A 24,338-nucleotide genomic window follows, 5' to 3' on the forward strand; every position below is an offset into this window, starting at 1 on the left:
GCATTATGAGAGCAAGATGAGTAAAGTTAGTATATATTTATTTTTTTATTGATTAATCATTTTTACTATAGCAAAAGAAGTTTGTCATGGAAGAACATTATTTTTGCTGATGTTGGAGCTACACTTCAGCCTCTTTTTTTTTTTTTTTTGTTATTTTAATTAAGTTAGTGTTCTCTTTAGTGTTTCTTTTAGTCATTTTGTAGACATTGCATTACATTGAATTGAAGCAATGGTTTTTAACCAAACCTTCGCTGTTAATTTTACAACAAAACATTTTTATATGCTTATAATGAATTGTGCCTTACATGTGTAGTATGCACAATTTGATTTCCTGATTAAAGCATTGAAGCAGACCCTTATTTTTATGTAAATATTCTACATTCTCTTTAATGGAGTCTAAATAAATTTGTGACACTAACCACATTTTCTGTGCTATGCATTTAGCAGTAAATAAATTTTAATTTGTCTTCCTTTCTCACAATGTTGTTTTCCATTCAACTGATGCATTAAAAGTTGTGTAGTCCTAGTGGTTTATAACAGGAAGTACTTATCCAAACTTTTTTGCTTCATTAAATAATCCTGCATGTTTTGTATTTGACTGTTTATAATAGAGCTACAGGATTAAATTAAACCTGAACAATAGCTTACTGTAGGTGATACTTTGCTTTCAACTTAGTATTTGCTTTTAACATTGCTTTGTTCTTATTCTACAGAACTTTTTCCTAATATTGGATTGATTTCTTTAGTAGCTGAAACAGGAGTTTGAAATAACAAATCAATTTATGAGTGACAAAAAACTCCTACATTTAAATACAAAAAGCCTTGATGTTGATTACTACCAATATCTATTTGTTTCTCATTTTTCTTGAGAAGATTTCATAGCTGGCTGTAGTCTCTTCATCTTCGGTCTTCTATGGAACCGGGAGACTCTTTGCTTTCATACGTGAAAGATTTTTCCACCATTTATGTAAGTCCAGACAGCTTTATTTCCCAACGGCTAAAAGCTGTGTCTTCACAAGCCTACATTCAAGAATCCCTGAAGGTTACCAGTTTCACTGGGGCATCTCCAGCCCCACACTGATACTGGCATTAACACTTCTTTTGCAACTGTACTGTTGTGTGCTGCTGCTTCTGCTGAGATTCATCTTTCAGTGCACACCCAGCACCTACACCGGTGCTGTGACTGCGATGTCTGTGGATGGTGGCTGGTTCTTATGAAGGGGAGATGATTTGCCGGAGAGATTGGATTGAAACCCTCTTAACTGGGTTTAGTGATGACATTTAATATGAAAATTAGTTTGAAAAATTGCTGTAGAGATAATTCCAAGAGCTGTTGGGGAGAATAGAGCAAGACATTATTTTTTCATCCCAAACACCTAAGTTAAGTCCTTTGAAAGAGAAAAAAAGAGATATCTTATGATATTATTTTAGAAGGTGATGTTATAAGAATGTAGTCAACTATTCTCAGAATTCCCTAGAAGGAAGACAAGAACTAATCTAAAATTGCAGGTAAGAAAATGCAAATTAGCTAATTGTCGATATACTGTGTTATGACATGCTTATGGACTGGAAAATACAAGAGTATGGGCAGATCCAATCTAACGTAAGATGAGAAATCATGAAAAATCTCAGGGAAGCCTAGTAAATTAAAATGCATGGCTTCCTCTGGCAAAAGAAATGTAATTCTTGTATTCTTAGATAAAGGATCTTCACTATATAATAACATTTTAATAATAAAACTTGTAATTATTATTTAGATATTTTCCTGTTTCCTGCTTCATAAAATATCTTTATTAATACTGCTTTCCCACACCTTTTAAGTTTAGTGGGCTCTTATTTTGATATTCAGTATCAGACGATGTAAATGACTATGTATGTTATGATGTGTCTCAGGTTTGAATTATTGGGTTTGTGGGCTGCTGCTGACTTTTCTCTAACTTTAGGCTCATACTTTCAGTCTCGGCAGCTTAGTTTACAGTATGAAAACTCATACTAAATAAAATAAAAGTACGATAAATATTGACATTACATCTTGACTTTCTGTCAGGCAGGTAATTGTGGTATACGTCTGCATGTGGAGGTCTTTCAGAAACCTGATAATAAGCTGTAGAAATTGAACAGTTTTTAAAATGTTATAGTTTTTCCTTTTTATTTCCCTATTGGTTCTTTTATTTCTGCTAGTCTTTTATTTATTATAATTTAATTTATTTAAAGGTCTTGTGTGGACTTTGAAATACTGAAATACTTTGACATTTTTTATTCCCAGAACAATATGAAATGGAAGAAAAAAGTAAAAGGCATATTACAGTACAAAGCCAATGGTTAAGAGTGGTTAGAACTCATGTATAATTAGAAGCACCACTTTTTGAGGTACTGGCTGACGGTTTAATGTTAGTTCAGAATGTTCTTCCTATTTATTCAGATAGTTTGGAATCGTTATTTTATATTTAACTGTACTGTGACCTAAGTTATAAAAAGAACAATGACATCATTAGAGATTCATAGGAACCAGAAAAAACATGCTGTCTTTTACATATTATATAAAATGTTTGAATAGTTTGAGAACTCTGTGTTCTTTAAAACATAAACTCCACTAATTGTTTTAGACGTAATTTTATTTATTTTCAGGAGGTAAAAACTGGCTTACTATTAAAGAAATTTAAATTTAAAGTGTCAGTACATTAAACTCATTTGTATAAAAACAATGTGAAGGTGCTACAAGAACAATGAAAGTAATTAATGTATGCTGTTGATTGCTCAAGATGTACAGTGATGTAAATAAAAATGATATTAGCTATTTTTCCCCCTATATACGCTTGAAGATATTATAAGCTCTTGAGAGTTAGGAGTAACTGAACAAGCTTATCCTCAGAACCACAGACAGGTACCTGATAAGTACACTATCATTCCATTTTCTTCCTCAAAAAAGATTGTTTGATATATCTCCTGTCTGAATGACTATATTTTTTTTTAAACCAAACACTCAAGAAGTTACCTTTTTTTATTAGTGAGTTCGAAATGGTTTTTTGTAACGTAATGTAGGATAGTTAGCCCTTTAAAATGTAGTCTTTTTGTGTTTGATAACACAAAACCTTTAATAACATTTAAAATATTGCTGGTTTAACGTTTTAAACATTATTGTAAAAGTACTCACACCATTTCAGTTCAAAGGCTTATCTAGCCTGATGTATCTCCAAGACTGGCTTATAGTGGATGTCTAGGGAAAACTACATGAACCAGGATACCGTGGTGATATATATTGGCCTGGTATATTCTCCAGTTTCCAACAGTTTGTGACTTGGGATTCTGAGAATATTGGATGGTGTCTTTGCGGGTAGCCTTTGATGAATTTTAATCTTACTTAAAATGGTCTAATGGCCTTTGAAATGTAAACTTTTAACACTTGCAGTGTTTCATCAAAATTAGTTTCATGCTGGAATTTCAAACTTTGAGAAATACCTTTTTTTTTGTTTTGAATTTAGTCAAATCAGAAAGTTTTAGTCATTATTGCCTTGTACTAGAAGTAACAACAAACAATTATGCCCTGTTTACTTTCTTATACTGTTAATGATTTTTATTGATTTGGTTAATTAATTCCTGAGTTGTCCTCTCTACTAGTCTGTATAGCCACTCGTACTTACTGAAGATTATTCTCTTTCTCTTGGCTAATTTTTGTAACCCTTTTCTGTATCGTTTCTATTTCTACCATATCTTTCTTTTTTGTGTTGGTTCAATCAGAATGATATGAAGTAATCAAAGTTCTAATACTGTGTTTTTATGCAATGGTATAATGGTAATCATTTCTGTTGGGGTTTATTTTGGGGATTCTTTGGTTTGTGTTTTGTTGTTGTTGTTTGGTGTTTTTATTTATTTATTTATAGCCTGTGAAGACTTGGTTGCTTTTTGACCAATGCTGAGCTGATATTTTATAGAATTACCTGTCACAACTAAAGTCCTTTCCTGATGGATAGTGATCAAAGGTCATCTATACACAACTCTACACACTGATCTAGACTGATTTATCTGCAATTTTATTTCTTTGTTAGATAGTGTCTTGATGTCCTTGAGTTCGTTGCTGTCAGCTTTTGTACTATATGTGCAGATATTCTTACCTCACTTTTCATCTTGTTTTCCAAATCAATTATGAATATATTAAACTGTATGAACTCTACCATGAGTCCAATGAGGTTGGTCCCTGGTCATTTGTTTCTCTTAAACTGATGACCTAGTCTTACTGTAAGTTTCTTCTCTTTTAATGGGGTGGTGGCTCACATGATGAACTGTCTTTTTCCATGCAGCTTAGTTTCTTTGAAACAATTTGAGGACCTTGTTGAATGCCATGTGACATATTGAATAGATCAACTGTGTAACAATTAGAACTGCTTCTATCTTGCCTTTGTGTTTGTTCACATCTTCAAAAGAACGTTAATAAATTTATGAGGCACAATTTCTCCTTCCAAAAGCCATGTTAGTACTTTTTTACTTTGATGACATTCATCCCTGTGTCTGCAGTTTTATTTCATCTTATTATTATTTCTGCCAGTTTGCCTGACATCAACATAATTTTTTTTTTCTGGCCTGTAGTTGCAGAGATCCCTGCTGTAGCCCTTACAAAGAATTCAGTTTACTTTCTTCATTTTCCATTCCTTTGCTACAGGTGATTATAAGTGAGAGGTTACATACTACTGTTAATAATTAAACCATTGCGTTCTTTAATTGCTTTAGAACTGTTGAAGAATACCATCTGTTCCTGTTGACTTGTTAAATTTGTTTTGTGGATTGTTTGATAGCCTGTTCCACTGACACTGTTGTTTGAGACAGATCAGTGCTCCCTCTTATAAAGAAGCTACCTGATTTGTGAGTCTACTTAAGCTCCTGTGTTAACAAAAAACAGTTTGAAAAAAAGAAAGTCGGTATTTTCCTTGCAAAGTACTCTAAAAATTTCTTCTATGCTCTCGGAATTTGTTGACTTGGAGTCTGTAGTAAGCTATGTGCTTAGGATAAAAGTTTTAGTATTAATTTTTATGTCTTTAGTGTACCAGAATTTACAGTTTTATCTATCTAATAATTTGATCATGCTTGTAACTTTTCAAAAGGGTACTTGCTTTACGAATTATAATAGTCACATTTACCTGCTGTTTTAATCAAGACCATGATATCTTTCCAGGTGGCATGGAGTCCACTTGTCTTCTAAAATAGTTAATCTTGAAATTAATCACAGCTGTAGTTAATTTTTTTTACTTTGTTGCTCTTAGAATGAGATCATATCTGAGGATGTTATGGAGACTTATAAAGTTGTCTTCCAGCAGAAACTTCTTGATCTAAGTTTTGCAAACTGCTTATGATTAAGTCAAGAGTTTTTCATAGTTGCTTCTCAAGCAGTAATTTTATTATGTCTGTAGCATCTGTTTATTCTCATCACAATTCCCAGAATAATAGTTACCCAATCGGTAGAGGAATATTTGAAATCTCCTAGTATTTTTTCTTTTCTCTGCCTTCACAGACTTTGTGATTTCACCTAGTTAGCTGCAGCCATAGTCAGCCATTTTCAGGGTGATTGGTAGTATGGACGTAAGAATACACTCTCCCACTTCAACTTTCAAAGTCAGTCCATTGGGGGTTTATGTTAATAATTCCTGCAAGTAAATAGGCTTGCTTCACTTATAGCAGCAATCCTCTATGGGTTGGGCATGGCCTGTTTCATATAATGTAGGATCTTTTTACTTGTGCTGTGATCTGTAAAAACTGTTGAAGAAATCACTGTCTTCCTGAAGGCAGTCCTATGCTTTTGCCAAGCTAAAGCAGAAGCTATGTAAAGCTTTCTCAGAGACCTGTAGAAAATGAGACACTCCTACTGTGGGATTCTGACATCACGTTCAAAGAAAACCAATCTGCTTATAAATCACCTTGCCACAGATACTTTAGAAGGAAAAGCCTGACAAAGGTACTACAAATGTTTTCCATTTAATTGGCAGTATTCAGTTTTCAAATAGTTTTTCTTATGTTCCATCTTACCAGTCTTCAGTGGGATTTTTTTCCCTCTTTCAAAAATATACAAACAAAAACTCTTCTGCAAGATAACTAGAGAAATTTTTCAGCTTTTTTAATACCGTGTTAGAATTTTTGTATCTGGAAGTGCGTGCTCCAGGCACATCTGCATGACTGGGTGAGTTTGGAAGTTACTGCAAATTGGGAAGTCTTTTCTCTGAACTTGAAAATAGTCGGAATTGAATTAAAAAAATCCTAAATGAAAGGAAAAAAGAAGTTAAGGTGAAAGAAGTTGGGCATGGGTAGCATCTCAGAGGAAACGTGGTGGATTTACAGATTTGAGAAAAGGAAATATAGATTATTTTGGAAATTGAGTATAAACAGCATACATATGGCTTTTACAAAAGGTAAAAATATCACATTGCAGAGAAAGAAGAAAAGAGGTGAGAAGAACTTAAGATTTTGACCATGCTGGTTGCTTAAATCTTAAAATCTGTTCTACATAGAGTGAGCAGATTCTTACACTCATTTAGTGATGTTTTGCCAAGTAGAAAATGAGTTGAGGTGATTTTGCATTTTTTGTTTAATGATGCAGTGTTTTAGATGATGGAAAGTATTACCTTTAGAGCATTTTTTAACATTTTTATAGTATTAATAGGACTTGTCAAAATGCGTTTGATAGTTTTAAAGCAGAAGAAAAGTGTTTCTAAAAATTAGATTTCTAAAGTCATATCTGATTTTTAAATGTGTGATTATAGCACTGCCACATAGGTTCTACTTTCAATCCCCCTTTTTTCTACCCCTTAAATGTTCAGTGTTTGTATCTGTTTTAGCAAGTACAGCGGAAGGGTAAAGAGAGAAGTTGTGTTGTCTTCCAATTTTAAGCAAGAAATGAAATTTTTGGGTTTCATTGTAGGTGAACATTTCAGGGGCCACTAGAAATTTAAGAGTAAGATATACAATGGATTGATTGTTTAGAAATTACTGCTTACAAGTTGCTTGATTGGTATTACAGCTACTAGGCCAATCTACTTGCAAGTAGTAGAATATACTGTTAGAATGGCTATAACTCTTCTGTTACAGGGTGGGCATCATGATAGAAATGGAGAAGAGAGTTCATAAAAGTGAAAAAAGAAGATAAATTTGTAATTGAATATAAGCTCTTTGTTGATAGTATAAGAGACTATTGAGTTTACCACAGATGATTTTGAACTGTTTTAATTCATGAAATGACACACGAATGGGTAAACATTTCTCTTACAAAAAGTAGCATTTATTATGGCCATTTCAAAACTAAAATTAATTGCATATTCTTTAAGTGGTTCATTCTTGAACTCAGTATAGTTTTTGTGGAAAGTTAAAAGTTTTTTTTTTCTTCTTGGTAGAACGCAGTAACATTGTTTATCATTGTTTCTGAATGTTAATGACAGTACATTGAGCTTAACTGCACTCCAATATAATTTTATATGTCAGAATTATAATTTCAGATTTTTTTATTCTTTTCACAGACTATAGATGAAGAATGATGTGTTATTAATGCTTTCTGTGTACAGCCCGATAATGATCTTCTTTGAGGAGCTGCATTAAGATAAACACTGAAAATATTCTTCCTGTGGTACAATGTGGTGAAGCAGAGGAACTGAAATTGTCCACTTTTGTACAAGCTAAAGACTTAAAATGTTTGTTATTTTGTGAGCAAAAGCAGTTCTGGAGTGAATTGAACTTCTGAAAATGCGGCCATGGACTGGTTCCTGGCGTTGGATTATGCTCATCCTCTTTGCTTGGGGAACTTTACTTTTTTATATTGGTGGACACCTGGTACGAGACAGTGAGCACCCAGATCACTCTAGTCGGGAATTATCCAAGATACTTGCTAAACTTGAACGTTTAAAGCAGCAAAATGAAGACTTAAGGCGAATGGCAGAATCTCTCAGGTAGGATCTAAAACTAAAACTTTTCAGGAAATGGTTGAAATATGAAATACCAGAAATTAAATTTAAAGAGTTGTTTGTGTTTTTTTTTTTCAATCATGTTTAACATTTAAAAATATAGATAAGTGTTTTAATCAGTGCTACAACTAACTGAAAATATGTTGCAAAGCCTTTGAACAAGAAATGTACATTTAGTTTTGGTCTACTATATTCATTATTTAACAGTCATTATTTAATGGTGACAAATGTTACTGTCACAATAACAGAATTCTGTGGGTGGTTAATTTCTCAATGCCCATTTCAAACACGTGCAATTATTATGATGTTCAAACCAGTTGGAACAGCTAGTGACTTTTCTACACTAATGCATGCAGTAACTGGAAGAACTCGTTTTAAAAGTGTTGAAAACATTTGTACAGTTTGTTGAACATAAACTTGGATTTGCTGAAGAGGAGCTTCATTAGACTGCTGCATTATACGAATTCTTTTTTTTTTTCTTTGTCTTGCTGCTAAACTTGTAGCAATACTTGTAAAATAGTAGGATCATATCCCTTTTTAAAATTATTTGTTATGTTATGGATGGGTACAATTACAATTTAAAGTGTTTTCTTTCATCTTTTCAGACAGACAGCTTTTAACATAGACACCTGGTATCACCTTTCCTGAGAACTTGCAAGGGAGAGTTTCTTAGGCAGGATGTGTGCCAGAGTCAGATTGGACCTAAGTATGTGAACATCACCACATGCAACCTAAAAGTCCTTATGGATCGTGGGGACAGAGAGGAGCAAAGCTCAATACAAGATTTTACAGAATGGAAGGGTGATGTTTATTTTAAAAATCTCTTGAGTGACCTGAATTCACTTACTGTCTCACAACTGCATATTACAAGCACCAGGGCATGTGCGTAGCAGTGGTCTGGCCAGGATAACCTGCATAGAACATGGAGAGCAAGGGGCACTTGCTGTTGAGTCTTCATCATGGCTCGTGGGTGGTTCTTGCTTGGCAATGAGAAACTGATTTAGGACTTGCCTTTTAATACACTTTAGGAGAAGATGCCATTTTGGATCTTCTACCTTGCTATTTTGCTTCATAAACCACAGGAAAAAATAACAATTGCAAAAATCTCTTCCTTTTCCTTACTAGAGTGTTTTATGGTTCTAGTCCTGTTTTCTAGTCTGTTTCTTCCCTTCATTTGAATGAAATCACACATATGGACATCATAGCAGTGAAATCAATATCTTTCCTCTTAACACTATTCCAATGTTTCTTCTGGTGCATTCTCTCTCTTTCATGCATAGCTGTGGCTATTTTATCTGATAGGCTGGGAAGACTCCCCTGCCTGGCTGAAATTTCTTTTCAGTGCACTAATATATGGTAAAATCTGCATTGTCAAAAAGTTTAATATACTTTTGTTGACAGAATGGTGTAATGTAGAGTATGCTGCTATGAAGAAACTTAAGCAAGATCCTAGATTTGAGTAAATACAATATCTTTAAATTCCTTTAATATTAGACAATAATAGTCAACCTTAGGGTTTCTTGCCTCAGAGAGGGAAGTATTTGGTCCTGAATGTAAAGATTACCACCCTCTATGTTTTCAGCCCCCATATTTAGTTACTTTTATTGAGCAAAATCCATGAAATGGTTTTGATAGAAACTTCACAAATAGGTTTGAGAGAGATCATGGCTGATCTCCATCATTAACATATTAAATCATAAGTGTGATATAGAATTTCAGTATCTCATGTCTTTGCCAAATAGAACAAGTGGTTTTAAAAATAACTGTTAGCTTTCAGATTGTCCCATTTACAGTTTTGTGGGAAAATGGCTATTGAAAGTGAGGCATTAGCCAACAGTCCATGGATTCAGTATCTATGTCCTGGAAGAGATCACTCCTGCTATGAACATATCTAAAGTAACAGAACACCTCTTAACTTCAGAAATTGAATTAGACAGAAAAGATGACTTCTGTTCCAGTTAACATCTTAAAGTGAAGACGTAACTTGTTTTAGGTTTTACTGGTCAAAGGCAGAAATACTAGAACTAGTATTTGAATATTATTTAGTTGCTAGATTTTATTTTTTTTTTTTTTTTTTTTTTTTTACTGAAAACTCTAGTTACTGATACTGGCTATAAAATCTGAGTGGTTAAGATGACAGTCTTTACATCATTGTAGCTTATAAAGGTAAAGCCTGTTGCCAAGTTGGATTTTGTTGCTCTGACGTAAAAACTTGGTTTTGATGCCTTTCTACACTAAGATTTTATATCTAGAGAACTAGGGGTTTTTGTTTGTTTGTTTGTTTTGTGGTTTTTTTTTTTTTTTTTTTTTTTAAATTCCAACAGAAAATAAGCACTCTTTTTGCATTGAAGATCTAGAATATATTATGGCATGCAACAGGGTTAAGCTAACACAGGAATTTAAGTAAATTTCAATAAGTCTAACTTCAGGAAAATTGTATTGATAAACAGGCATCTGATTATCTACACTGATTAAAGTACTTTGACATAATGAGATAAAACTTTTGGATGGTAAAAAGCTCTAGGTTAGCAAAATTTATCTTATTGGACAAAGGAGTCAATGGTAGAAAATTAGCATTAATATGTAACTGTGCCATTTATAATAGCTAGTTAGTGTGGGGGTGAAGTGACAGAAAGCAGGTATGGTTACAAGAATTCAGTGCTTTAATGAAAGTATAAGTTGTAACAATTCCCATTTTGAAGTTAGCAAAAACTGGTATTTCATCTTTAAGTACATCGGGACCTTAGTTATATGGTAAAATACATTTCAATAACGTACATTTGAATTGCTTAGCATTTCCCATTGTAATGGGCTCTTGTGATTTCAGTGGCTTCCATCTCACCTGATAAAAGTGTCAGTCCTCTGGCATGGTTGAAAACAGGAGCTGGGTTGTGCTTGGTTTCATCTAGGCATCCAGGAATGACATATGACAAGAAGTGATCTTTCCACTCCGAGATTCGAATGCTCTTTTGCTGTCAATTTATGTATCATCTCCTCATCCCCAAAGACAGCAACAACAAAACATGCCTTATGGAACACACCTTATGTGCATGCAAAATCAACCATTCAAAAGTTGAGAAATATTGTATAAAATCTTGCTAAGCCCTCTTTTGCATATTTGATCTTGTAATATTTCCCCTGTTTGCTTCTTGTCACACAGGATATGTGAGGAGTAGAATTAAGGTTTTAGGGCAGTAAGAGGACTGTTTGTTTGTTTTGTTTTGTTTTCCCCAACACTTGTATGTTTGATTTCACAAACGACATCATTTTCTTCTGTTTTGTTTTGGTTTTTTTAATATTTGTAATTAATTCCCATTATTGATTAAGAATAGTTCATATTTTTGTAAGGATTTTTGGTGAAGTTATTTTGAGCTACATTTTTTTTTAATATGTACATTCAAAATAGTGCTGGTTGGAACAGTCACATCATTTTGAAAATTGCCTGAAGTAAAAATACGAATAGGAAATGAATACACTTCTGTAGTGCACTTCTGATGACTTGAAATTACTTAGGCACTGCTTAGGCTTTACACATGCACTGTAAAAACTTAGGTGAGAAGTTACTGTAGTTCTTCTTTTGCCAATATGATACTTTGTAAAAACCTTACTTGTGGGCTATAAAGAGGCACAGATGTATATTAGTGATGCAGAAGATAAATGTAATTAAAGTTGTTTTGTGTTGCCTGAGTTATAGAAAGTACGTGCATGAATATTGTGGTTTAATAAGATCTGGAGAGTTACCATAGTCGTTACATGTTTATTTGTGAGAATAATTTGTGAGCAAATCTGGAAGAGCTCTTTCAAGAACACTTATTACAGATGTTGTAGGTTTCAAAGCAAAAATCAGTTATTTAAAGGAAACTTGGTAGGGTGTAATAATCAAATCAAAGTATTACATACTGTTTCATTGTTTGCCTGTAATGTAGTTTTACCTGAAAATTTTATTTACTAGTACAATTATGATATGACTGCTAAAGTCCGTTACTGTTGTATCACAATGATATAAGGCTTTTAGGAGGAGGAGAGCTTAAAATTACTACTTCTGTAAGGTCTGATTTTCTTAAACAGAAACTGGAAACATTGTGTGTATACCTTAATCTGTGTCCTAGGCTTCCATTTTTTTGCAATACATGAGGGATTCATAGTATTCATGTACGTCTTTGTGTCTGGCTGGGTGATAATATAATTTTTATCTTTTATGGTATATTAGTGGTTTCCTCTCCTGGAAGATAAGCCTGGCAGTATGAGTACCAGTAATTTCAGAGTTTTTTTCAGGGAAACTGGATTCATACCGTGTTCATATTACTAATACATCACTTTTGGTATATATTTACATACTAGAGTCTGTTCAATATTACATTTTGTATAACCTGCAATTCTTTTAATATGCACAATAACCTGTTTCTTCATCTGAATGAGATTGTGTTATAAAGTATAACAGGAATCAGAAAGGGCAAAATGTAATCAAACAAATAAAACCAAACACCAGTATTTCTAGAAATAGTTCTCATAGTTCTGAGTGCAGCTTTGGAAAGAAGAGGTAGGATTTTAATTTTAAAAGAGCATCATAGTTGCTTTACTGTAGTTGGCATTGAGGCTGGTATAGAATCCAAACTTGGGATCAATTAGTCATAAGCAAATCTCTTAAAGTACTTCCATCTTCCAACTCTAGGCAGTTGTTGGGCCCAGTAAGCCTGTAGTAAGCATTGAAAGGTACTTGAATGCAAGAATGGCTTTGGGTTGATAAAAATTTAAAGAGGATTTTTAAATACTGTTTTCTACTACATGTACTCAAAGTGTCTCATGTCTGAAGCTGATGGTATTGCAAAGGCCAGTATGCGAGGGAGGAAAATCATTGGACTATATGGTGTGCATCTCTGCTCTTTTTCCTGTTTTTTTGTGCAATTCAGAGTTAAGGGAAAAGACACATCTTCAGTGGATATAAATAAGCACTGACCAGGGCTGTACTGATTTAAATTGCTAAGAGATGTTGCTCACTCTTTATTTGCAGGTAACATTGAGTGATTTCAGTTTTATTTACTGAGGAGGTTATATTTTAGGAAGGTGAAGTGACAACTTATTTTTATTTGATTGTGTGTGTTAGTGGTCATTAATAATTAAACATGATTTTCTTCCTGGGGAAAAAAAAAAAGAGAAAGAAGAAAAGCCATTCATAATGTTGCCTTAGTTAGTTGTAGACCTTCCAGCTCCATATGAAGAACTCAAAAAGATATAAGTAAAAGAATGAGAAAATATTTGAGTGTGAATTTGTGAAATCTTACATTTTTCCTTTTGTTGATAAATTAATGTAACCTTTTGAATAGCTTGGAAATAGGAAAAGGTTACAATGGTTTTTAGAATTTATTTTTTGTTTTAATTTTTTTTAACAATTATTTTACGTATTATGGCAGTTCTTGCACCTAAACTGAATGTCACTACAATTATTTTTTGAGTGGGTCTTTCTCCCTTCAGAGATTCATGAGAGAGAGCGCTACTTTGCCATTGGCTATGTTACCTGAAGGTGATGAGAAAGTGGCCTCAGTGATATGGATGAATTCTTTTTTCTATCTTTAAGTGTAGCTGGATTACTAAACAAAGGACAAAATAGAAATGGATTATCTCTACAATACAGAGTATTTTTGATGTTTAAAGTTATACAGTAACATCTTTATTTAATATGAGTTCATTATGCAAAAGATAATTTCTGTATTCTACAAAGTGGTAGGAAACAGCATGCAAAAATTGCACCTTGTAAGTACTGAGAAAAATAATTCAAACAAAACCACTGTTCCGTTTATTATCATGGCTTCTCATGTAAGTGGATTATAATTTTGTTTATTTTGTGTTTATAACTTAATTCACAATGTTGTCATAGCAATAAGTGAAGTATAGTCTGTTCTAAATTCTTTCTGACTTGTTCCTTTATTGTTGATTAGAATCATCATAGTTTAGATAAACTTACTTTAAACTCCTCAAACTTTAAGGAGCAAGTGAGGACTTATTTTGATATGAAAACTTATGTATATCTTTTTCAACAGGAATTCTTAGTCATAAGTAGGTGTTGTTCCTAGGATTTTCTACATCAATGATGCCGTGAATCTAGATAAGGATTTTAATTCAAACAATTTTCCCTCAAATGTTGCCTTATCTCCAACTCAGTTGATGTACTTGTAGAGGGCCGTAACAAGCAAGCTGTGCTGGTTGCAGAGAAGAACCTTTTCCTTAATTTTGAGACTGGATTAAAGTGAGGAAGACAGCAGTTCCAAGTCTGATGAGGTAACAGATGTAGAGACAAAATTGCAAAAAGAATAAGTTATTATAGTTTTATACTGAATTTTTGAAAGTCCAAACAACTAGCTGAGGAGAATTCCCCCACCCCCATGCTAGCTCCTTTTATCTAACAATGTAAGTGTCCTAAATGTTTTTATTGCAGCATGCCAAAGCAAGTTGGATGTTAAAAGGCATGTACTTTTCTTTTTAAATATGTTAATTATATCAAATGGTCAGAATTATTTGGGTTCTTTTGTATCATCCACAACCATCCTTCTGCAGGATTCTGTAATGGCTACACTAACAGACTTTCCTTATATTCAGAGGATGTGTGTGCTGTCTGAAATTTTTTTGTGGTAATGATTTTGTATCATTTTACATTATTGTTCTTCACAAATTCTACCTTTAGGGAATGTGACTTATACAAGATAAGCCATTCCACTTTCTGCTAATTTTGTGACTAGTTGTTCTGTCAAAATACAAATTGTGATACCAACCTGGCAGATCAGAAATCTATTTCAACCTTGTGCTTTTAAAATAGTGCAAGAGTTTAAATGCGTTTCAGTATGCTTTTAAAAATCTATTTATATTGTCCAGTATGGTATCATATTTTACATTTGTTGCACAAACAAATTCACAAATGTATTGTTCATACAAAGGGAATATATTTATGGAGTGCACATATTAAAGATTAAAATATTTTCCTCAGTTTTGTCATGCATGTTCCCTCAGTGCATAAAAGTGCCAATATATGAGCAGTTATTGATCATTCCTTTTTATTTACTGTCATAGTTTAACCCCAGCCAGCAACTAGGCACCACACAGCCATTCACTCACTCTTCCCTGGTGGTATAGGGCAGAGAATCAGAAGAATAAAAATGAGAAAGCTCGTGGGTTGAGATAAAGGCAGTTTAATAAGTAAAGCAAAAACCACGCACACAAGCAAAACAAGGGATTCATTCACCACTTCCCATGGGCCGGCAGGTGTTCAGCCATCGCCAGGACAGTTGGGCCCCATCATGTGTAACAGTGACTTGGGAAGACAAACACCATAACTCTGAATGTTGCCCCCTTCCTCCTTCTTTCCCCAGCTTTATATACTGAGCATGATTTCATATGGTATGGAATATCCCTTTGGTCAGTTGGGGTCAGCTCTCCCAGCTCCCTCCAAACTTCTTGTGTATCCCCAGCCACTTGCTGGTGGGGCGGTGTAGGAAGCAGAAAGACCTTGACACTGTGCAAGCACTGCTCAGCAATAGCTAAAACATCCCTGCGTTATCAACACTTTTTCCAGCACAAGTCCAAAACATAGCCCCATAGTAGCTACTCTGAAGAAAATTAACTCTAGTGCAGCCCAAACCAGCACATATACCTTGGTAGCTTTAAAACACAAATAAGTATTTTGCAGCAGTTTAGGTATCCTTAATCTTCTTTCAATAGGGAACTTTAAGAGTACAGAATTTTTTATTAAAATTCTGTCAGGCTGTATAGCTTCCTCTTCCACCTCTCCCACCACTCTCTGAAAAAGGGGGCTTAAATGCTATGCTTTGTATGATATACCTTTCTGATGCTCACATTAGGTATTTATTCCCTTCAAGTGTTCCGGTGAAAATGGTCTTTTCATCAGTTCCTAAATTTTTATTGGTATTTAATTATCGAGATCTGAGAGACATTGAAATTAATGGCATCTCAGTAGGACCTTTAGAATGCTGTCATTTCTGGTTTAGGGTGAAGATACTCCCTCTAACCACTGTTTTCTCCATACTAGAGGAATCTTTCATCTGGTGGGGGGGTCTCCCCTTACAATGCCATGGAACTCTGTATGTGTGTGTTGTGAGACTATCCCTTTCTTTTTATGTTCATATTCCATTACAAATGGAGAATCATCTTCATGTTCTGCAAGAATTCTGTATTTTTTACAGTTCTCATGACTTTTCATTATACATCTTCCTCCTTTCCTTTTCAGGGTCAGCTCCTGTGAAAGTCTTATAAAAGGTGGAATAATTTTTAACCCTCAGCTCCACCAGAAGTGTCATTTCTCTAGCAATGAAAAGGATTTGTATTTTCCCTGCAGTAATTTCTAATTTGCGAGGCACATAGAAGATAGCATCTAATATCTATCCTTTAATAATTTCAGTTAATTGTTATGTAGATTCAAGTTGAGATGTAGAGAAAACCTCAGTAGTACCCCCAGGGCTGATTTATGGCTCAGATTTCAGGATACGTATTCCTATGCTCCTGTGCTTACATACCAGAGATTTCACAAATGGATTTTACAGTTACTGGTGTTATTTTAGGTGACCAGCAGTTTAGAGTACCAGAGTTGTCATAAAAAATTAGTGTGATGGTACATTTAAGAAGTTGGCATCTTGTTCTGAGTGCACAAAATACATTGGAATCATCTTGTGCCAATGCGTAGGAAGACTTAACTTAAAAGTGGAGTTCCTGTACCGGAGGTCTGCTCCTCTAGGAATATATGGCCAGCATTCAAGACCAGAATGTGTTTCATGTGTGAATATAAAAAGTAGCGAGAACTCGAGTCTTGTGGAGGCACATCCCTCAATTAGGCTTTACTTGTGTGCCTGTCAGTCCAACAAATGATCTGAGTTAAGCTGCTGCAAATATTGTTTTCACAAGTAGAGCCTAGGATTGGTCTTGTCAGTGAGTGGGACTCTTGTAAACAGCACAGTTTAACACCATGTTGAATCTGTGTGCTGCAGCTGTGTTATACACTGTTTTTCTCCTATGGGATTGAGGTTTTAAAATCTTTATGTTAATACGTTTAATTTCTTCTGGTTTTGCCAAGAAGACTTATCAGCAAAACAATGTGGAGCAAAAATGAGAGGAGACCTGAACTGTTAATGCAAATAACTTATCAAATAACAATAATATTTATAAATCATATAATTTCTTTATTTTCTATATCCTAGGATACCAGATGGTCCCATTGATCAGGGACCAGCTGCAGGAAAGGTACATACTTTAGAGGAGCAACTTTTAAAGGCCAAAGAACAGATAGAAAACTTTAAGAAGCGGACAGGAGATGGTTGGTAGATAAGTTTTCTTTTACTTCTAAAACAAGTTTTGGTATTCATATCACAAATAAATTGGTTTCTTAACAAATAATTGAGCTACAACTGCTGATGCTTTTATGCTCTTTTGTTGTTTTGTGTTTTGTTTTGTTTTGTTTTTTGTTTTGTTTGTTTGTTTATAGGAGGCCTTGGAAAAGACCATGAAATATTGAGGAGGAGGATTGAAAATGGGGCTAAGGAACTTTGGTTTTTCCTCCAGAGTGAATTGAAGAAGCTGAAAAATCTAGAAGGAAGTGAACTGCAAAGACGCATTGATGAATTTCTGTCTGATTTGGGTCATCAGGAAAGGTATTTGTACTAGTTGATTCTGCATATATCTTGTAAGGATTATGGATTGATTTAAATAAACTACTGATAGTCTGCCTTGTAGACCTCTGGAAGTTATGAGATGAATCCCACTATGGAAGTCTGAAACCACTGTGGTACTGGAAGAAGTTTGCATATAATGCAAGCAGTCACAGTTGTTCTTTTTTTTTTTTTCTTACTTAAAAATCTCTTAGGATAAGTTACTGGTGTATGGGCTAGAATATCGTGTCTGAAGCATGAACATACAATTATTGCTTGTATTTAATGGGACATAAAGTGTACATCCAGCTTATGTCTCTGCAGTTTAGAGTATGACCCTTTGACTTGTATATTTTCCAGAAGACCCAGGTCCTGGATGCCAGTTGTTACTTTTCAGTTGTATATGTCTATATATGTGCATATATGCATATTTGTACATATAACAAAACCATTCAAAAACCTTAAAAGTCTTTATTTTAGGTATCTGATTGTGCCTTTCATAAATGCTAGAATATAAGTTACATTGATTATTGGCTTATTATATAATTGGAATTACTTTTAAATTGAGTATTATCTTAATTTCAGGACTGTCATTCTGAAAAGTCACTTCTTTTTGTAATTAGAATTTAACAGAAAATTTCAGTTAGAAATAACCTTTAATTACACTATCATTATTATGTTGTTCAAACATGTTGGAATTATGTTTTCAGTTGTTGTTGCTCTTCTGGCTTCCCCATTGTTGAAGTACCTTTGTATTATACTAAAACATTCTGTATGAGTTTTGTTCATGCTGAACAAAATTAATTGAGGAGGTGTTAAAAATTCAGTAAAATCTGTCTGTAAGTTTGTTATATTTATAACTCTATTTCCAACAGGATTGCAATGACAAATTTTGTCTCATTAGTAAATGGTCATAAGAAAATAGTTGTATTAACTAAATATGCCACCTTACACAAGTATCTCCCAAAAAAGCTGAGATCCGCAGGTATGAACATCAGTAGTAAAGCATAAGTCATTGCTGGACCGCTCTCCATCATCTTTGCCAAGTCTTGGGAAACGGGAGAGGTGCCCGAGGATTGGAGGAAAGCAAATGTCACTCCAGTCTTCAAAAAGGGCAAGAAGGAGGACCCGGGTAATTATAGACCGGTCAGCCTCACCTCTGTCCCTGGGAAAGTAATGGAACAGCTTGTCCTTGGTGCCATCTCAAGGCGTATCAAGGATAAGAGGGTTATTAGGGGCAGTCAGCATGGCTTTACCAAGGGTAGGTCATGCTTGACCAACCTCATAGCCTTTTATGAGAATGTAACAAGGTGGATGGATGATGGCAGAGCGGTGGATGTGGTCTACCTTGACTTCAGTAAAGCCTTTGACACAGTCTCCCACAGCATCCTAGTTGCTAAGTTGAGGAGGTGTGGTCTAGACAATAGAGTAGTGAGGTGGGTTGCAAACTGGCGTAGGGAGAGAAGCCAGAGAGTGGTAGTCAATGGTGCGGAGTCTAGTTGGAGGCCAGTATCTAGTGGAGTGCCCCAGGGGTCAGTGCTGGGGCCAATATTATTCAATATATTCATTAACGACTTGGACGATGGAATTGAGTGTACTATCAGCAAGTTTGCTGATGACACTAAGCTGGGAGGAGTGGCTGACACGCCGGAGGGCTGTGCTGCCATCCAGCGGGACCTGGACAGGCTGGAGAGTTGGGCGGGGAATAACCTAATGAAATTTAACAAGGGCAAGTGTAGAGTCCTGCATCTGGGCAGGAACAACCCCAGGTTCCAGTATAGGTTGGGAGGTTACATATTAGAGAGCAGTGTAGGGGAAAGGGACGTGGGGGTCCTGGTGGACAACAGGATGACCATGAGCCAGCACTGTGCCCTTGTGGCCAGGAAGGCCAATGGCATCCTGGGGTGTATTAGAAGGGGGGTGGTTAGTAGATCAAGAGAGGTCCTCCTTCCCCTCTACTCCACCCTGGTGAGACCACATCTGGAATATTGTGTCCAGTTCTGGGCCTCTCAGTTCAAGAAGGACAGGGAACTGCTGGAGAGGGTCCAGCGTAGGGCAACGAAGATGATTAAGGGAGTGGAGCACCTCCCTTATGAAGAAAGGCTGAGGGAGCTGGGTCTCTTTAGTTTGGAGAAGAGGAGACTAAGGGGGGACCTTATTAATGTTTATAAATATATAAAGGGTGAGTGCCATGGGGATGGAGCCAGGCTCTTCTCGGTGGCAAACAATGATAGGACAAGGGGTAATGGGATCAAGCTGGAACACAAGAGGTTCCACTTAAATTTGAGAAGAAACTTCTTCTCAGTGAGGGTGACAGAGCACTGGAACAGGCTGCCCAGGGAAGTTGTGGAGTCTCCTTCTCTGGAGACATTCAAAACCCGCCTGGACATGTTCCTGTGCGACCTCACCTAGGTGTTCCTGCTCCAGCAGGGGGATTGGACTAGATGATCTTTTGAGGTCCCTTCCAATCCCAAACAAACTGTGATACTGTGATAAGCTTTGAAAATATTGCTTTAAAATTAAAAAATACAAATAATTTTAAATTATTTGGAAATAATGTAAGCACTCTTTAAAACATAGTTTAAAAATAAGACAAATTTGACAATGTGAGCAAATAATATAGTCCATTAAATTTTGTAATTTAATCTTCCACAATTCCAAAACCCAGTTTGTCACAGATTGATGGAGTTTAAAGTGAAAAGGGACTATTCAATTATCGGGAGTTATTATTTATATAAAATAAGCCCTACATTTCATTCAATTACTTCTCCACTGGGTGCAATGATATATGTTTGACTGAAATAAAAGTGGTGCTTGACTGAAGCAGAATTATCCAAAAGACTTGAGATCTTCAGTTAAACAGTCTACTGAGAGAGAAACCGCCACTTCCCTGGACAGTTTGTTTCAATAGTTACCTCCACTCAGAAGTATTTGTCTCTAGAGAAGTTATTTCTGTTTGGGTTTCTTGGGCTTCAGGTCATTTATTCTTGATGTACCTTTTAAACTACCTGTGCCGAAACTGGAGCAAGTAGTCTAATACGAGACTTACTGATGTCTGTCATGGGAACAAAATCCCTTGTGTACGCATTACCGCTCTGGTTGTGATCGAGCCAGGATCACATCAGCCAGTTGCCTCAGTGGAACCTTGAATAATGTTGTGTGTTTGATGCTGGGAGGTTTTTATGTCCCTGCCTCCCAGGATGAATCCTTTTCTTATTCCTTTCCATCCTACACCAATGACTATTAATTCATGAAGCCAAACTTGCAAGTTCCTGTACTTCTGATAGCCTTATCTTCTCATCTCTCTGTACTTCAGGATGAGGTGAGACCCATACTAGGAATGCATACTCCTTTGCATTGGGTGATAGAAGTCTGCCTTGTAGACCTCTGGAAGTTATGAGATGAATCCCACTATGGAAGTCTGAAACCACTGTGGTACTGGAAGAAGTTTGCATATAATGCAAGCAGTCACAGTTGTTCTTTTTTTTTTTTTTCTTTACTTAAGACCTTTCTTGTTTAATAAAAGTATTCTTTAGACTGACACAGTGGTTATCAAAAGCAGAACATCTTGGAGTCTGTTCAGTCTTAGTAGTAGATCAGTGTAGTCCTTCCTGTGTGGTGAGGTCCCCAAAGAAGACTGAAGTAATTTAAGCTAAAACCAAACAGCCAAAAAGTAGGTTTTATCAAAATAAAATGTAAATGATATTTTTTACAATATGAAAATTCAAAGCAATTGCATAAGAGAAAACAGATACAAAAATATTTCTACAATATTCAGCCTTGGTGTATTGGTGTATTTACAACATTGGCTTCGGGCAATAAGAGTATCTTGTGTTGCAGAATGCTCTACTTGGTTGCCTCTAGTCCTGAGGAAGTTCATTCTTTTGCCTTTGAGGTCGGGCTGTCTGCTTCTTTCACTTTAATCTTTCAGTCTCGCTGTGTGAATTGCAGGAGAACTCTCAGCCCCGTGAGTGCACGTCCTCTGGCCTGTGATGGGCTGCTGAATTGGGGCTGTTCTGTGCCCTTAGGAGGCACAGTAGCTCCCAGGAAAGGAGTGGGATCTTTTTCCCTCCACACAGTCCATCTGGTCTCCTCTGAAAGGAACATAAGTTTAGAATGAACAAATCAGATGCTCTTATTCACTCTGAGAATGGCAGCTTTTTGGTGTTGGGTTTTTTTTTATTGCTGGGTTGTTTTTTTTTTTTTTAAGTACCTGTGTACTTGTTTTTTTTTTAAGGGTTTTAACAAGTCACCGAATGCCCTTTTGTTGATGGTGATATCCTAAAAAATTGTTACCTATGTAACCTGTGTAAATGGAACATTGCGTGTGAAGCTGGTATAACTTATTTATAGACATATATCTATTTCAATATGTATGATAATATTATAGTATATACATAAGTATTTTAATATATATTACAATATTTGGATGATAAAGATGTTAATATTAGTGTTAATTATGAGTACTTAGCACAGTTTTAATCCCTCCTTATGTGCGAAAGCAAGTAAAGGGGTGGGTTTTGATCAGATGATGACATAGCTAGGTAAGTAAAATGGCTAATATTTATTTTTGTTTGTTTGTGAGGAAAGCCTATTGTGTCATAGAGAAGACTTGCTTTTTAGGAGATGATAAAGACAGTTTCTATGACTCTGGTCACAGTAGTATTAGAGTTTTTTGTTAAACTTTGCGCTGTTATCTGAATAGTCTACTACTAACAGGATAGCACGTCTCTTGTTGGATGTCTCGCCATAGGGAAGGGGGTTGTTGAGAGTGACTTCATCTTAGCCATGGAGAGACTATTTGATATAGAGTTAACAAAAAAGAACAAATCAATCCTCTAGTTGTCATTGTTATTTCCTACACTGGCATTATGTTTTTTGCAAAGTGGCTATTACTGAGTTAGTTTCATTCCTTCTGGGGAACAGCTGTCGGCTTTTGTGGTAGCTGGCCAAGGTTTGATACGTAGTGTTTGGGCATATTTTCACATTATTTCCTTTGAATTTGGTGGAACATATCACAGCTTTTTTCTTTGAGGTTTTATTTGTTGATGTAAAGTTTCTACAATGTTTAAATCTAATTTTGTCATATGGCTGGAATAAATGTGCAGACTGATCTTGAAAAATGTGTTAAAAGTGCCTGCCCACCCCACTTTATGACAATCAATTGCAGATGAAATATACGGCCAGAATCTTTACTCCATTCAAAATGCTTTCAAGAGCAGCTCTAAGATTTACTTTATGATAAGAAGCAAAAATAGCAAGAAGTTTATATTGTTGATTAGTAACACAATGAAAGACCAAGTTTGACTTACTGAATATCTACAATACCACTGTCTGAAATTCTTTCTGCCATTTTATCACCCCAACAGCCTCTAGTAATCCTGTGCAGGCTCATCTTTTGTCTGCATTTAGTCATGGATCATCAGTTCATCTACTTTTTAGCTCTCCACATGGAGCCTGCCTCTGGTCTTTGATATTAGTTCATGCCTCTTCTAAATCTCTATTAATAAGCCATCATGATGGTCTGTCACACTCAGAAGAACCTAGCAGGTGTAAATCTAAAAAAATGCACATTTCTCAGCAGTAGCAATCAAAGAAAGAAGGTCTCTGTGACTGAAAGTGTGTTGAAATGGCACTACCCTATAATCATTTCCGTATGATAACACCTGTAAATTTTTCAGTTCCTGGTTTACTACAGAGTTTCATAAGAGTAATTTTTTTTTAAAAGAAGATTGTGGAAACTGTCTAAAGCTCTTGCATGAATTCATAAAATTTCCCACAAATTATTTGACATTGTTTATAATTTGTACTGAGCAAAGCTGCCTTTCCCTAAAGCGCTGAGTCACTGAGGCTCTGTAAGGACTTTCATAATTCCTTTTAACCTCAAAAATGATGGAATATAATTCTATTTCATCTGTAAGGCTGATTATTTAATCTTACCTACTGCCTTTGCTTTATCATGGTTACTGTGACCAGTAAGATAGAAAATAAAATTTGGCCAATACTTTTATTTTCACTCAAAAATAGGAAAAATTACCTAACTGCTGTGAGAGAATTTTTCCTTTTTTCCTCTTTTTCTTTTTTCCTTTTTTCTTAAATTTGTAGGCTTTGTATTTTCAGTTATCTTATGCAAATATTTAACAGAAATGTATTTCTAGAAAGCGGAAGGAGAGTATACTGACTACTTATGTGACGAGTATGGAAGAGACTATTTTAAGGCCAGGGACAGACAACATTTGAAAATTGTTTAAAATGTGGCTGTGGTTGCGCAGCTGCTTTTCATGGTAGTAAGGATTTTTTTTTTTAATGTTTAGACCTGAAATTATGGTTTTTCTTTAAACATCCAACATGGTTGCATCCTGATTAGGAAGAAAAATATATTTAAACTCCCAATAAAGTGCATGTATTTCCTTTTTTAATTTGCCTACTAGCCTGTAGTGCTTTCTGTAAATTCGAAGACACGGCCTTAAGAGGAGCAGACTCTTCATCTGTTCAGTTATGTGTGTGTAATCCATTGTATGAAATCTACTGAATCATTAATTCTGTTCCAACTGTCCCTAAACTGTTTTTGTATGTTTCTTTGAGTATATCTTTAATAGTTAGTGATTCAGAACTAGTTAACTGATGATACTTCATTTTTTGTCCAAAACCAGAGTAGTAGGGTGTTTCAAACTTGGTTACATTGTAAAAGAAAATCCAATTTATATGGATTGAGATTGGAATATAAATACGGTACTTTCAATTGATTGACAGA

General features: G+C 35.2%; 1 protein-coding gene across 2 annotated transcripts in view; it reads left to right on the forward strand.

Moving 5' to 3' along the window:
- The window catches only part of FUT8 (fucosyltransferase 8), a 131,286-nt gene that overhangs the window by 55,622 nt on the left and 51,326 nt on the right, over nucleotides 1–24,338 (forward strand). For both annotated transcript variants that reach the window (XM_082059525.1, XM_082059526.1), the window contains 3 exons: nucleotides 7,497–7,922; nucleotides 17,138–17,253; nucleotides 17,422–17,587. In XM_082059525.1, the coding sequence (XP_081915651.1) occupies nucleotides 7,720–7,922; nucleotides 17,138–17,253; nucleotides 17,422–17,587 (485 nt within the window). In that variant the 5' untranslated portion in view covers nucleotides 7,497–7,719. The remainder of the gene's footprint in view (nucleotides 1–7,496; nucleotides 7,923–17,137; nucleotides 17,254–17,421; nucleotides 17,588–24,338) is intronic.

Source organism: Streptopelia decaocto, assembly GCF_964273445.1.
Source record: "Streptopelia decaocto genome assembly, chromosome: 7".
Taxonomy (NCBI): domain Eukaryota; kingdom Metazoa; phylum Chordata; class Aves; order Columbiformes; family Columbidae; genus Streptopelia; species Streptopelia decaocto.